The 15,715-nt window shown below is 35.0% G+C and overlaps 1 protein-coding gene across 11 annotated transcripts in view; it reads left to right on the top strand.

Moving 5' to 3' along the window:
- The window catches only part of POSTN (periostin), a 31,751-nt gene extending 17,918 nt beyond the window's left edge, over positions 1-13,833 (top strand). The window contains exons 17-24 of one of the 11 annotated variants that reach the window (XM_032099629.1): positions 1,643-1,690; positions 4,843-4,938; positions 5,539-5,628; positions 7,190-7,267; positions 7,676-7,756; positions 9,894-9,980; positions 12,029-12,070; positions 12,597-13,833. In XM_032099629.1, the coding sequence (XP_031955520.1) occupies positions 1,643-1,690; positions 4,843-4,938; positions 5,539-5,628; positions 7,190-7,267; positions 7,676-7,756; positions 9,894-9,980; positions 12,029-12,070; positions 12,597-12,637 (563 nt within the window). In that variant the 3' untranslated portion in view covers positions 12,638-13,833. The remainder of the gene's footprint in view (positions 1-1,642; positions 1,691-4,842; positions 4,939-5,538; positions 5,629-7,189; positions 7,268-7,675; positions 7,757-9,893; positions 9,981-12,028; positions 12,071-12,596) is intronic. The other 10 variants (XM_032099630.1, XM_032099633.1, XM_032099631.1 and 7 more) reach the window with 10 other exon arrangements.
- Positions 13,834-15,715: the final 1,882 nt, after the last annotated feature.

Here is a 15,715-nt window from a genome sequence, read left to right as displayed (position 1 = left end):
GTTGATCAGAATATTTTCTCTTTATGGAGTAAATGTAAAAAAAGACCCCTTTAGCTCCCTTGCAGCCTCTCTCAGGGTATGCATTTAGTTTCTGAATATAGAATACGTGTTGAAACAATCTGTTAGAAGACAAAGGTCCTGCTGTAACTTTGTGAGGCAGTATGAATTTAGACAATTTTTTAAATTCCTATGAAGTTCTACCCGTATTTCACAGTAGAAATGGAAACCATCGTATCAGACTTTTGAAAATTGGGAATGGACACACTGAGGTTAAAAAACCCTTGGAACAAAAAACTGAATAATTCACCTTGATGACAAGTTGAACATGAGTCAACAGTGCCCCAGCAGCCAAAAGAGCCAACCCTGTCCTGGGGTGCATCAGGCACAACATTGCCGGCTGGGCAAGGCAGGGGGTTGTCCTGTTCTGCTCTGCTGCGGGGCAGCCTCACCTCAAGTGCTGGGGGCAGATTTGGGAGTCACTTTTGGGCCCAGTGCCCAAATGAGGGTGACCAACATGGTGAGAAGTGCTGAGGTCAAGACTTATGAGGCGCTTATGAGGTCACTTGGCTTGTTCATTTTGGATAAGAGAAGGCTGAGGGGTGACCTCATTGCTGAGCAGTGACCCCATTGCTGCCTATGCCTTCCCCAAGAAGGGCAGTGGAGGGGGATGTGCTGGTTTCCTTTATGGTGACCAATGACAGGACACGAGGAAATGGAGTGAAGCTGCTTTGGGAAAATTCAGGCTGGATATTAGAAAAAGATTCTTCACCTAGAGGGTGGTCAGTGACTGGAACAAGCTCCTCAGGAAAGTGGTCACAGCATCAAGCCTGACAGAGTTTAAGGAGCTTCTGGACAACACTCTTGGTCATATGCCTTAGTCTTAGGTAGTCCTTTGAGAAGAAGGAAGGTGGACTTGATGATCCCTATGCATCTCTCCCAACTTGAGATATTCTATGATTCTACCTCCCATGGCCAGTGAGAGTAGCACAAGAAGCAGTGTCTGTAAAAATGAAGCAAGAGAGGTCAATGTGGACATCAAGAAAGCTGTAGCCATAGATTTAAGTACAGGACTAGGAAGGCTGGAATTTTTATCAGTGAGGGCTTCTCCACCAGTGAATGGACATGAGTCAAATAACTATCTGAGTTGTTCCATGAATACTTGAGTCTGTCCTAGGTGTAGAGGGACAACTTGATCTCCCAAGGTCATACGTTCTGTGATGTTCTATCTATAGTTCTGAATGCCAGAAGGTTTCCTGTGTTTGCCAGATCAGCTCCCTAATGAAAAGGCCAATGCTCAGATATAAGGTATGTCAGGGAGTTGTGCAAACCTTGGTGTGGGTAATTGCACAAGCCCTCACTGTTATGTACCATACACCATGGTGGGTCCCGTGACCCATGGGTTTCATGAGGCTCAAAGGGAAATAGCATATCAGCAGATTCTGTCTGCCCGTGACCTGAGTGTTTCACCATTCCATAACCAGAACCAACATTCATCCTCTAGATCTTTTCGAGCTCCTTTTCCACCCATTAATATCTATGATATTATCCACATCCTTATGAGCAGACCAAATCTAACTGATCGTTGCCACAAAGAAATTGTAAGAATGGAATGTACTGCATATTCCATTTTCTATATTTTCAGAAATTAACATAATTGAAAGCAACGTCCAGCCTATCGTCACAAAGGAAGGTAAAAGAGGCCTGTGGTCTATATATATTTCTGCATATGTTCATATGCATATTCAGAATATATATTAAATATATTTCTTTAATGGGATGCACTTTGTACATAGCAACTCCAGGATGCTAAGCACTTTGCTGGAAAAGCAAAGATACAAATATTGCAATTAGAACTGACTGAAACATTTTGTATTAAAAGATTACCCACAGTTGTTCTCCCCAAATGAGTTTTCTCCTTTTTCTACAGGCCTTTAAAATTTTTTTAAATAATTTTTTTCCAAAACATTTATTACCCTTTTTTTCAATTAAGACATTTGCATTTTTTTTAATTAAAACATATATTTGAAAAACTGAAGTAGATATATTTCTCATACTTTGAAGAAGAATTGGTTCATTTTTCTATCATTTTCAATCAGTTCTAACTACCAATATCTGTTGGATGCCTGAAAAGGATATCTAGCCAAACTTTGTTTTTTAATTTCTTGAGACAGAAGCATGACTTAAAGATTAGTGCTGGGGCTGAAGAGAACAAAATGTGGATGGGACTGCTAAAATCACTTGTGATTTATAACTTAACTAAAGCCGATGAGATCCAGCTTCCCATTGAAATAAAAATGCTGAAAGGGAACTTGTTTGAGCTCAACTGAGAAAGGCAATTAAAAATTTCATGCAAAGAATTTTATCCAGACTGCTTAATCAGTATTTCTGAGAGGGCTTTCTTCCAGAAGAAGTAACAAATGCTTATTTTGTCAGGAGCTTGACTGCGCTTCATCCCATTTAGGATTAGACATCATTTAACATATATGCTGATCTTTGTTGCCTAGTCTCCATCATTAAATCAGATTCACAGTGCAATATAAATGGATAGATTATTTCATATGGTGATTCATCCAAGCTATTTTAGAAATCTTCCTATGGTGAGGATGAATCACTCTCTGAAAGTACCCCTCCCCTGTTAAACCCAAAGAGAGAGAGTATACAGGCTAGGTGATGTACAGGGTGTTTAGAAGTTGAAAATTAACTGAAACAAAATTGTCTTTTAAAGAAAAAGTGAAATGTCTGAGCACTTGTATAGTCAAATGTAGAACTATATTTTATTCACCAAATAGAGTAAAAATAACTTTAGACATTAGTGAGTATAGAAGGGTTAGTCCTTTCCATTTCCAGTACAGTATTTCTGCTTTGGAACACATTCCAGGGAGTGATCTCTGGCCAGTGAAGCCTTTCTGTTGATGATTGATTCAGATATAGACCCAATAAAGCCAATTCTGGCCCTTCTGAGCTTTCTCAGTAATAGTAGGAAGTGGCAGATCCCATCAGAACCACATAAATCCACAACTGTCTGTAAATAAATGCTGGCAAAGTTACATGTTAATTTTTTTTGCCAGGAAGTTCTACCAGATCATGATGGGAAGGAGATTTCCATTAAAAAAAAAAATTACACCTCTCCTCACGAAGTTTAGAGGGGAATGTGTGCCTTTTCCTTTCTCATTGTTTTCTACTTGTGTTGAGTTTCCATTGTTCATACATAGGCATGTATGGGATCTAAAAGATTAAACAGATTTGAAGAGTTAAGTCTGTCTGAAACCCAAATCTTAACAGGTTGAATATTCAAAGGATTGATCCTAGACTAAGAGATATAGCTGGCTGCACCTTCACTTTTTGGTTTGCATACATCTGCTGTACCAGTCACATGGAAAGGTACAGTTTTTGAGAAATGTGAAAATAAAGTATTTATAAACATTCATAAATACACCTTTTACATTAATTCATTTGTATTCTTCACTTATATCAATGTAAATTGATATTTAATGGATTCTCAACATAAGTTTAAAACAGAAGCAAGGGAATGAGTCTTCTAAGACGGTTTCTTTAAAATATTTATAAATGGTTTTCATCCAGACCTGTTAGGAAATAAAAGAAGAGATGGCTTGTTCAGCTGTTTAGAACTCAGAGTAGATAAATAGAGGCCTATAATAACAGAGAATCTTTATGATCCCATCATATCATCTCCTCTGCAGCAAATAAATAAATTATTTACCTCTAAATTCTAATTTATGCAATCATTTGCTATTGCAAATGAAAAAAAAAAGTGCATTTTTATTTTTTACTATTAAACTTAGCCTAAACTGGCTGTTTTCAACAATTCACATGAGGCACACATATTTAAAAGCTGTTGTTAAATCCTGATCAGTAATTATGGAAAAAAAAACCCAATGCATAATCAAGTTCTACAAAAATTCATATAAAGATATTTAAGGGATTTTTAAGGAAAGTAAAAAAGATGGATTATGCTAAGTCTCTGTCTCTGAATAATGATTAAAGGAAGTTTGTTTTACAGCAGCTTCGTAAGTAGAAGGAGTGCCATGGCACTCCTTAGAGAAGAACCATGTTATTACTGCTAATTGATGTATGTTCCTAATTTATCCAGTATCTCCTGCTTTAGATACATTTAGATACATCTGGATTAATTTAATCAACATGACTTCACTCATGATAATGATAGCCAGTAATGCTGATAAATACCCTTACAGGCATTCCAGCTGACCTCAGAAATCTGCTTTTTGGTTTTTTTTTTAAGCTGCGTAATCACTGGCCAAGTCTTAAATACAATGGGGAAAAAAAAAAAGCCACATAAAAAACCTCAAAGCAAAAAATAAAAGAAACTCCAAAACAACAATTAAAATAACCTCCAAAATAAAAAAATTAAAAAATTTAAAAAATAAAAGGTCTCACTATGTAGATTGCATGCTGATCACCAGTGGAGCAATAGCTATAAGATACCTGCAAAGATGCAGAGCAGCCTTCTTACCAATACATATAGAAAAAGACTTCCTTTCTGTGGCTGAGGATCTGGTTTATTGCCTGAAACTAGTCAAAAAACATTAAAAATATCATATACACAAAACTGAAAAATTAAATTTTATTATATTAAAAAATATAAAGAGTTACTGTACAATAGGATCTATATTTGAGATCATGTGTGAGGAAACAAAGGATTGTACAATGCTGCCACAAATAACCTCTCAGATTTAAACATTTATTACAATCATCTGGTTTATCTAGAGTAGGGGGAGAAATGCAAGCTTCATCTCACCCCCATGCAATATTATAACTATTTTATGACTATTTGTAACGTGTTGTTTTTTTCCTATGTCACAGACCCATCTATCACACAGCTCACTAAATTTATTGAAGGGGAACCTGAGTTCAAAATAGTCAGGGAAGGGGAGACAATAACTAAAGTGATTCATGGAGGTTGGTATGCTTTCAGCAACTCAATTTGTATTAGCTTAAATTGGAAGCATTCACTATTCCCCATCAATTTCTACTTTATCTGGGTGATTCATGTTAGACAGCCGTTCTGCTTTTAACAAAACTTTTGTGAAGTGCTGTAATTTTATTGCATCATTTATTTTTTAATTTTCATGCATTTCAAAATGTTTTTTTTCCTCAGTTGTGTTCCATAGCTATAGACAAGACAGTTTTAGAAATACTCTGCATGCTGACATAACATATGTCTCAGTTAAGAATTATTTGGTCATTGTTGTCCTGCTATCAAATATGTAGTATATGATTCTGTGAATAAAAGGCTAATTTATCAGAAAGTGAGGTAAACCTTGCTTTCTCTTAGCTAAGGGCATTGAGATGTTCACATCTAGGATGTTTTTAAAGGAAAAATCACATGTGATCATCCAAAATTTTGAGTAGAATTAGTTCCTGGTCTCTGAACACTTTTATTTTTCATAAGATATTCTATGGTATCTCCTTGTATGCTTCAGTCAGTTTCCACATCTCAAAAAAAACCCTTGAAAGTTCATTACTTGATTAATGTCTTCAATTTAAAAATCCTTGTAGAACCAATTATTAAAACATATACCAAAATCATTGATGGACGGCCTGTGGAAGTGACAGAGAAAAAAGTAACAGAAGAAAGAATTATTCAAGGTAAATTAAGCTGAGATATTCATTCTTAGTAAAGTCCACATTTACACACAAACATAACACATCTTAAGTTCTGTCCTAGTGCCTGAACTGCATTTCCTTGACAGATGAATTTTCCTTAATGCTTCCCACTGTCTCTGTAAGGCTGAAAAACTGACCATGTGTCCTACACACATATACAGAAATGGCAACAATATTTTAACAGCATGAAAACTACAAAAATTTGTCTTCTTTTTTTGGTTTTTATTTTCATATATTAGCTAAGTGTCTTCTTTTGCAAAGTTCTTGCTATCATTTCACAGTGAGACTGCTTTTATTGTGTTCTCTGTCTTCCTTTAGAAGGAAAACTTTTTTTTCCAGAACTTCTGGATTATATACCTCCAGGAAGGTTTCATTTTACCAAACACAGATATTTAATGTGTAGATGCCTACTTTTGCATGTCATCCCAGGCTCTCTTGACAGCCATGTCAGAAAAAGATCTCTATTTCTCTGTAAGGTGGGGACTTTATCTGACATCCACAAGTTAGACCCTTGGATACAGCTAATGTGAGCGAAAATTAATGTGCATCTGCATCCCTTGATTTACTGACACAAAAGCTCCCAAATTCCTTGGCCAATTTCAGTTGTATTTGACCTATTACAGAGATATTTCTCTAAGCATCCTAGAAATTTACAAGTGGAGTGAGGTGTATTTAAGCATAGTAGGTGCTATATGGAGTTCTTTATTGACACTTTTTGATCACCTTGTTTAAAAATCAGTTTGAATGCTGCCATTAAAATTCTGTCTGCCAGGGAGCTTGCAAGGAAAAGACACTGTTATAACAACATATTGAATTAGCTGTAAGTCTTAATATTCAGTTTATTTAGAAAATATTGAAATTTAACTGAAGTCATTTGAGCAAGACAGAAATAAAGAACCATACTTAAGTTATTATCATACAACTTTTTGCTACGGTGAAGATAACTGAATGAAAGGCATTAGTGGTTTCTGAATAAAGCTGGGACTATTTTCTGGAAAAAAATTTGGGGGAGATGAATAAAATATAATTTTCTCAATTATTGGATTCAAGTTTCACTAATATCCCACAGGAAGTGGTAAATATAACATAAAATGCCAGAGTTTCTGAGCTGATATCTCCTTATTTTTAACCTGTAGAAACTGATAAGGAATCTCAAATGTTAAGCTTTCAAATGAATCATAACAGTTATAAAAGCAAAAATGTCTATTTGCAACAGTCAATTAAGACTAATCATGGGACTTCAGAAATATCTGATCTATGACCTAATACAGAAGTGTTTAAAATTGTCTTAGTCTAAGAATATAAGCAGGTAATTACTCTAATTATGATAAATTTGCCTAATTACTTTCAAGAATAGTTTTAACTACTGTTTTTAATGCTCTTTCTGTTTAATTTGGGAAATTGTAAAAAATAAAGTTATCATATAAGGAGATTACAGCATGTTAACCATGGAATCACCACATGTATTAAATAGGAAAAAATAATTTAAAGGACAAACCTGGTATATCTGATAAAAGCCACTATCTTATAAATTTTTTTCCAGGTCCTGAAATAAAATACACCAGAATTACTGCAGGGGATCCAGACAATGAAGAGAAGTTAAAGAAAATCTTCGAAGAAGGTTAGTTTGCTTGTTTTGTTTAATTTCTTTCATGCATATATATCGTTCTCTATATAACTTAAATAATGAATAGATATTGCATGTTTTAAAAAATGATGCTCATACTGCTAAATCTTACCCAGAGATTAAACCTCGGAACCACCCAAACGTAATGTTCTGGTTTGAGTCCTTGACCTTCACATTTCAGTCAGCTCTAGAGTTGAGGCTGCCTGGGTCTATTATATAGTATGCTATGTTTATCAGAAGAATATGGTGTTTCCAGTGTTTATGTGGAATTTGATATCATAACAGATGAATTTTTCAATTCAGAACAATGATATGACAAGATTAATTCATTCATATGCTCTTGTGGGATTACCAAATGTTTTCTGTAAATCAATTTTTTTGCCATAACCTGTATCCTATCAGAGGTTACCAAGGTGACCAAATTTATTGAAGGTGATGGTCATTTACTGGAAGATGAAGAAATCAAAAGACTTCTACAGGGAGGTAATTCAGTGTATTATAACTAACATTTTTGCAGCAGGTTATGATAACTGAAACTCCTCTCAGATATGTTGAACTCAACATTTTAAAGACTGACATAGTAGAAGTGGAACTTTAATGGAAAAAAATAGAATACTCTATTCTAATGCCACATATCTGTGAAATGGAAATAAATACCAAAGTCTGAGTTATCAATATTTTTAATTACATTGATCACAGAAAATAAAATATTTGGGTTTTTTCAGTCTTTAAAAAGTTACCTAATTAAAACTCAGGGGAGCAATGAAGATTTATTCCTTTTTTTTTTTTTCAGTAAATTTAAATCTGTGAAAAACACTTATGAAATGGAACATATTGTAACAGGCCAAATTCATCTTACTTATCAGTTCTTCAGAAATGAATGTTCATTGCCCTCAAGTTAATAATTAAAGGCATGTTTAATATCCTTCTTTAAATGCTTACAGGTGATGGATATCAAGAAATTAACTTTAATTCTCTTCAAATACAGCATTCCAAGGAATGGTTTTCTTTCCTTCTTGCTCTCTTAATTCTAACAGTTTTGGCAGTATATAACCAGTAGCTGTAGAAACTTAGTAAAAGAACTTCTGCTTATGAAATTAATCTTTATCTATGAATTTGGAATGTTCTCTGCTTAATGTAGATTAGAAAAACTATCTATAATAGCAATGGGGAATAAAAAAGGAATTTAAGTGACAAGGTTTTCGTAAAAGTTAGTTTAAACCTGAGTCAGAAGCTCAAAAATATGGATGGATGCTTCTCTTGACATAAATTAAATGAATCCATTTCATTTTATGTTCACTTTTTAGTAAGTTACCAAGTTGTATACCAGTAAAGTAACTTGCAGCCACATTTAGTTCAATGAACTAAATCTCGTAGTTTTTTAAAAAAACTATTCTGTGGATGTGAAAAACTTCAGTCAAGTGAAAAATTTCCTGATGGCTGAACAGGTGAACAGCTGTCTGCCAAACTTAAACATGCTGGTTGATAACCCAGCTAGTCTTAGAGAAAAGCCAAGGTATGGCTATGACTCCTGTTGACTGTAATTCTTTGTTCTGTTTTAAACATCTGAATCTTAGTTTTACAGACCTAAGCCAGAATTTGCCTATAATATTGGACAGAAACCTAAACTTCCAGAGGATTTTTAATTTTATCCTAAATATCCATCTATGTGAAAAGATTTGTTCTCTGGAGATGCCTATTTCTGGATTGAATATTTAAAAGAAAAGCTGGAAATTTAAAAACTGCAGCAAGAAAATTCCTCCATATACTGCACTATGTTCTACTGGTTTAAACCAGGCAACAATGAGCAGGATCAAACTTTATCTGTAGAACTGTTCAAAACTGACAGATCTGATGCCAGAATCTAATAATTAAAACTGTACCTGTAATCACCTTCAGATACAGAGGTATACAATTAAATAGGGATAATCTGTAGAGATACCTCTTAGAGCATAGGTGTATGGAAAAGAGATAAATAGTTTCTCTGCAGGAAATTTGAAAAAGACAACATCATCTCTTGAATTCTTGCTATTTTCCTTGCTATTATATGTTAGTTTGCCTAAGCATCCTGCTTCACAGAATGGACCGAACAGGCAGATTTGTCTTTTGCTTTAATTTGATTTTTCTCTATTTTTTCCATGATTTATCCAGTCAGCTACCCTTGGCTGCCATGATAATACCTTCCTAGACATTTAGCCAATAAAAGCAGATACACATGCTGCTTTAGGGTTGTGGGTGATAATGGTGATAATGCTTTATGGCCCCCTTTTCTACACAAAATTATTTTTTACTGAGAATTTCCTAATCATTTAAATTTGAGTACAGTCACAAACAAATGTATTATCACTGTCTAAATAAAGGAATTATTTCATATGGGCTTTAATTCTGCTCATAAAATACCCAACACTGCTTAAAACAATTAGCAGTGTGCTGAAACAAAACTTTAAGCCAAGACTGCAATGAACAACTCATCCTTAGAAATAACATGCCTGATGGCATGAATAGCATGGCATCCTGCAACATCTATGCCCAAAAATGACATTGTTTCCACTGAAGGCTCCTTGTATATGGAAAAATGCTATGCCAGATTTAACTCATTTGTTTTTGATGCTTATCGTAGCCGGAACTGAGTACACCAAGGTTACTAAAGTAATTGAGGGGGAGCCACAGATTATCGAGAGAGAAATCAAGAAAGTTCATCTGGAAGGTTAGTTTGTTAAAAATTCAGTATCACTAAGACCTGCTTTGTCTAAAGTGATCATTCCAGGTGATTTTATAGTATCTGTTCACAAAAATTACTAGGTCTGAAGCCAGCATTTTAGCAAGAATTTTGTAATTGTTTTGGAAAGGAATCCTTTCACTGACGTTGCAGAGAAAAATGCTGAGGCTTACCTTGTGGCTAAAAGTAACTAAACCGTTTGGCAAGCATAGTAGACAGGAGGAAATGCCCAACCACAAAGCTTAGGTAAAACCTTTGAAGAAAAATGCACCATAAAGAATTGACTTTTCTTTAAGCAGCACATAAAGAAGAAGACCACGTGAGTTGCTTTTAACTTGAGTTATTTCTTGTCAGAGTAAATGTGATCTGTTGCTGTGAGGGTTTCTCAGTGTTGTGAAGGAGTGGGTGGGGTGCAGGGAATATAACCTCTGGGGTTGAGTAAATATCTCACAGTGTCTTGGTATTTCTCTACCTTTGTCCTGTTGTTAAATGAGGGAAGCTCTTGGATTTGAAAACCCAGAATGGAATAAAGGTCCAAAAGGACTCATTTAGAATTCAATCTGCTTTTATAGCAGCAATTTGTTCTTCAAGTTTAACAATCATTGTTTAAGGATCTTCATTCAAAGTTAAGAAGTAATTTGCTTACAGTTTCTTTTGTATTGATGTCTTTTTCTAATTCTAATTCTGATAATGCAGAATAGGTTATTCTGTCAGCCTTTGAACCAAATACATAGGAGAAAATATTATGGCTTTTGGAGAATGAAATTAAATAAATGTGTTTCTACCTTTTTAATTTTGAAGTCTGTGCCAAACAGTGAAGGTTGGTACATAGTGTTTGTACAGCTTTGGTGCTGAATAGTACAAGTCAGGCTGGGGAGTCCCCTATTGCCTGAAAATGACAGACAGGTGTGATCTTCAAACATGAGGCTTATCTGAAAGAATAATTGTACAGACAGCACCTAAGTATGGAAAGCATGGTTTGGATGAACCATATTCTGTCCTTGTCAGGGCAGTGCAGAGCTTGAAATTTTCTGCCATGGTGAGGCAGATACCCAGTGTTTAGCCTCAGCTGGAATGAGGTCCAGCCTGTATCTCAGGGCTATGCATTGGTATATCCTGTACCTCAGGATGAAAAGAAAACTGGCTGCAGCTTGTTAAGTGAATAAATAAGTACTTCGTGGCTGTAAAGAAGGAAAAATCACTGCAGTAACATTTCTGTGACAGTAACAGAAGAATTACTTCTTATGCTTGTGATGTGTTTTTCCTCCCAATGAGGAGACATCTGGTTAAAAAAAAGTCTCAAGGTTTGATGAGAAAAAGAAAAACATGTCCATAGTTTCACTGAATAAGTGAAAAAAAAAAAAAAAAAGGATATATCTAATCGGGGTGGTATGTATTCAACAGCCCTTGCTCTGCTCCACCTTTTAAAGCGGAAGCCTGAGAAAATTAACTGAACTCTAGATGTGGAATCACACGGTGGGCTCACAATGCGGTTACAAATCAAGCCCCAAACACAGCTGGAAATGTGGCCAACATCTTGTAACGCTCTCAAGCATTTAGCTCATGAATAATTCCTGAAGTAATGGCAATGCAACAGACCTGGATATCCTCTGCTGAAAGCTGAAGCTGAGTCCTGTGCCTTAACCTGAGCTTTTACCTCACTGACAGTGTCACACGGCTTTTGATGAATGAAGAGCATAGACAAAATGCCCTGGCACCTGCCTACATCCTGTAACCATCTGTAGAGGATCAGTGCAGATAATGGATTCATTCATATGTTTAAAATGCAAGAACACTTTTGAAATGTTACTAAGCTTTAATGGATGACTGCACATGAGTGAAATGTGGGAATTGTATTATAAGCATTCATGTTTCAGGTGATCAAGCCAACATGCTACTGGAACAATATTCTTAATTTACTGAAAAATTTAAAGAACAAACTTCAAAAGTCAGCAATGAGTTTCCAATATTCCTAATGAGTTTTAATTCAAAGGCTTCAGCAAATAACTTCTGACTGCAAAATTTCTGTTTTCTAGAAGCACCTGTACGGAGAGCACAACCAACAAGGAGGACACAAGGTAAAAGCAAAGCATACATTTAAACATATAGCACATATCAAATATTATTCTCAGTTATCTTAAGAGTCATGAGGGGAAAAAAGCTCTTAAAAATACAGACTTCAAAAGAAAAAAGATTGTATTTCTGCTTGAAAAAAAAAACAACAACAAAAATCTGGAATTGCTAATTATTTTTTTCTGATATTTGAAAACAACCAAGATTATGTGCTTCAGTCAAAAAGTGTTTCAGATGAAAATAAAGCCATCAAAGTGAAATCTGACATTGGAGTCTTAACAATGGGAAAATGGCAATCTGGGATTTTCCACCACAGGACTTATAACTCTCAGAATCTATGTTATTATGATTAACGAAGAAGATGGAAGATCCATTTAATTTCACAGCTGCCAGCACAGGAGAGAAATGTTCGCCACCAGGCTTCATCTTTCCTTTTCACATGTCTGTTTCACAAGTAAATACAGTATATAGTGTTACTATGTTATACATAATTATAGGTAATAATTAAAGTTCTTTTTCCGTGTTTTGCAGGGGGAGCAGCAAGACGGAGGACAAGACTAGCTCATTCCTAAAAGCTTGCCAAGACAGAATTCACAGAATTGCAAATTAACAACATGGTCTTTGAGAGAAACTGTTGTTTGGGTTTTTTTTGAAATGAGAACATTAGAAAATGACGTTGTTTTGATGAAGTAACGTAAACTGAACCATGAATCCACAAAAAGATGTGAAGCTGCAGATACTCACTGCCAGCACAGTGCTCACTAGGAGTAGTCCATTGGAGGTGCTTTTACTGCTCTTGATAGTAAGGGCTATGCAAAGTGGGGTCCTGGAAGCCCAAAAACTTCTGTAGAACCAGGATCCCTTCTTATGCTGGCTAGTAAGTGTCTGATGGATTGGATTAAAAATGAGCAGGGAACAACAGAGAGTGTATTTTTTTATTATTATTATTTCCACTAAATAAGAAATATAAATGAATTAGGTAATTTCTAGGAAAAAAAAAATCACCTCAGGTGACTTTTATAGTAATCTAAGGAAATAAGAGATGTTAACATAGCACTTTTGGTTCAGTAGTATTGTATGCTTTTTTATAAGTCAAAATTCATCATGTGTTTAAATTTGTAATGATACCAGTAATGTTACCTTTTCTAAGCAAACAAATACGCCTTATATTAAATGTATCCTCTTTTTGTCCTACATTGCATATCCAAATACCTCCTAGTAACCTGGCTAATGGAAGCTCTTGAAAAAAGGGAAAAAGCAAACATTATGAGCTTCTTGCAATGTATTCAAGATCATGTTGACTTCTTTACCTTTAAGAAAAATCATTCCCATTAAAGGAATCTTATAACAATACATATACTGAGATTCTTAAGTGTTTTCCCACTTTACCCTAAATGTGTCTTTTGATTATTAAAGTGGATTGCAAAAGGGATAAATAAAATGCATGCAAACAGTTAACTCAGCATGGAAAAAGGTCTTACAAAAATGAGGCCAGGTCCGAAAGCTTTTGTAACAAAGCATGCTTTGCTAATATCTGGTATAATGTGGAGTTTTCTGTAAATTATGTCAATTTTATAACTCTAGTTTTGTATTCATAGAAGTTTTCTGCTTTTATCAACAAAAGGTGAAAGGCAATTATTAATGGAATAGAAAAAACATATTCAAAATTCCTTAATTTTGCAGACCAAAGTTTCAGAGGCATCGTCTAACATGCTTTTCTACTTCTGTTTTGAAACCAATACTCAATAAAGAATTTGGCTGAACTGTGCTTTCTTTCATTTGTAAATATTTTTTAGCAGTAAAGCAAATTCTAAATATTCTTAAGATTTTTAGTCTATCTGGTAATTGCAAAATATGCTTTCACAGAAGAAAACTGATGCTTCCCTTCTTACTTAGCATGTGCTAATGGACTTAAACTGCATCACTCTCCTTAAACAATTAAAAACTTTCCCTAATTCCATAATGACATATCCTAAACACTGCTCCTAAAACAATACAACTATCTGAGAATGGGATTGATAAGTTGTGCAGCCTCACTGGGCCATCAGATGTCACTAAGGTAACCTCAGTATCTACTATGATAGTGCTTTAGTGGAAGGACAGCTTTTAACCCTGGCAAGACCTAGATGACTTTTAGGTCAGCATCAGAGGTCTTAGGACTATCTAGAAGGTGAACTGAAGCTGTCAGTTTGGGACACTTTATTGTCATTAAATCATTGGCTTTAAACTTCTTCCTTCATTGCTGTGCTACCATAAGCTCTCAGTCAAGCAAGATTTTAAATGACAGGAATTATTTTAGTTGAAGAGTGTGTCTGTGTTCTTGCCTCAAAAAAGTTTAGGAGATAACAAAAAATATGGAATGGTAATGACAGATAAAGAATGGACAGAAAATAGGAAGAAAGTAGAAGATAGCAAAAAAATGATTAAAACCTATCCTCTGGTAGGACAATTTTACCTTTTCAATTAGGAATAAATTGGTGACATACCATAACTTTGGTATGTTTTCTGCTTTGATAACATTTTAAAGCATCTGGTATTCACTAAAATACATTTCTGTACTTCACTCTTAAATAGAATCTATTAATAATATGTAACGTATAATATAATAGTAATATATAATACAATACAAGTTAAATACCACAGTATATAAAGGGTACTTCTCCATGAAAACTTGTTTCCCTGGTATATCATCCCTCTCAGTCCTTCTTAGACCACAGTAGATGTCTGCCTAGCTACAATGAACAGTCACATTTCTTTTAGTGGAGTGGCTTTTTCTAGCTATCTGAACAAGAATCTTTCCAGGACCCAATGCAGACAGAAAATCAAGATCTTCTTTTATTTGCTTTTTATATGCTTAGCCATTTCTGTTTCAACACAGATAGTCTTTTACCAAAGAGCAAATTTGGAGAACTGACAACTTCTCCTGCCCTGCTATTTATTTCCCCTCACCTCAGAACAATTTAAATTAATGTAATGTGATTAAACAGGGGGTTAGCACACTACCAAGTCAGAATAAGCACCCGCTTATTTATTTTGTGTTTCCTTGTAGTCACTCAGGTATTTATAAGCAGGAATGTCCAGTTGAGTTGGTGGTGGAATTCTCAAAGCATTTCTACTGCTTCCTTTGATATCCTGTATAAAAACTAATGCAGAAGAATTTTTAACTGTCAGTGTTCCCAAATCTGTCAGTTTTGCCAGCAGTAAGTGCACATAAATAATCTACACGATCACTAAATATGGGGATTGGACTATAAGATCTAAGTAAAATAAAATGAGTCTTTTGATTCCTTTATAAAGAAAATTGTGTGAAATCTGAAGAAAATATGTCAGGAAGGATTTTTTTTTACCATTTCCATTTTGACAACTGAAAATGTGCTAAGCAAGTGACCCTCTCAATGGCCTTTCATGCCATTCATCTCTCGTAAGACTAGAATAGCAATACTAAACTAAAGAATTCCACTTTTTGTCCCCAAAGTATTTTAATAAAATAGCGGGTGGAGGCAGTAGTCCTGCCAGATCAGTTGTATTGTGATTAATTCTTTTACTGTCTAAAGCTCGGAACTGATAAACACCAATCCCAGATGGAGGCTCTGAGGAGGGATACCAAAGCCTAAGCACAACTCAAATGAAAGAAGAACTGATTCCCTTGA

Source organism: Corvus moneduloides, chromosome 2, assembly GCF_009650955.1.
Source record: "Corvus moneduloides isolate bCorMon1 chromosome 2, bCorMon1.pri, whole genome shotgun sequence".
Taxonomy (NCBI): domain Eukaryota; kingdom Metazoa; phylum Chordata; class Aves; order Passeriformes; family Corvidae; genus Corvus; species Corvus moneduloides.
Note: the sequence above shows the minus strand (reverse complement) of the source record. Positions and strands in the feature narration are given on the sequence as shown.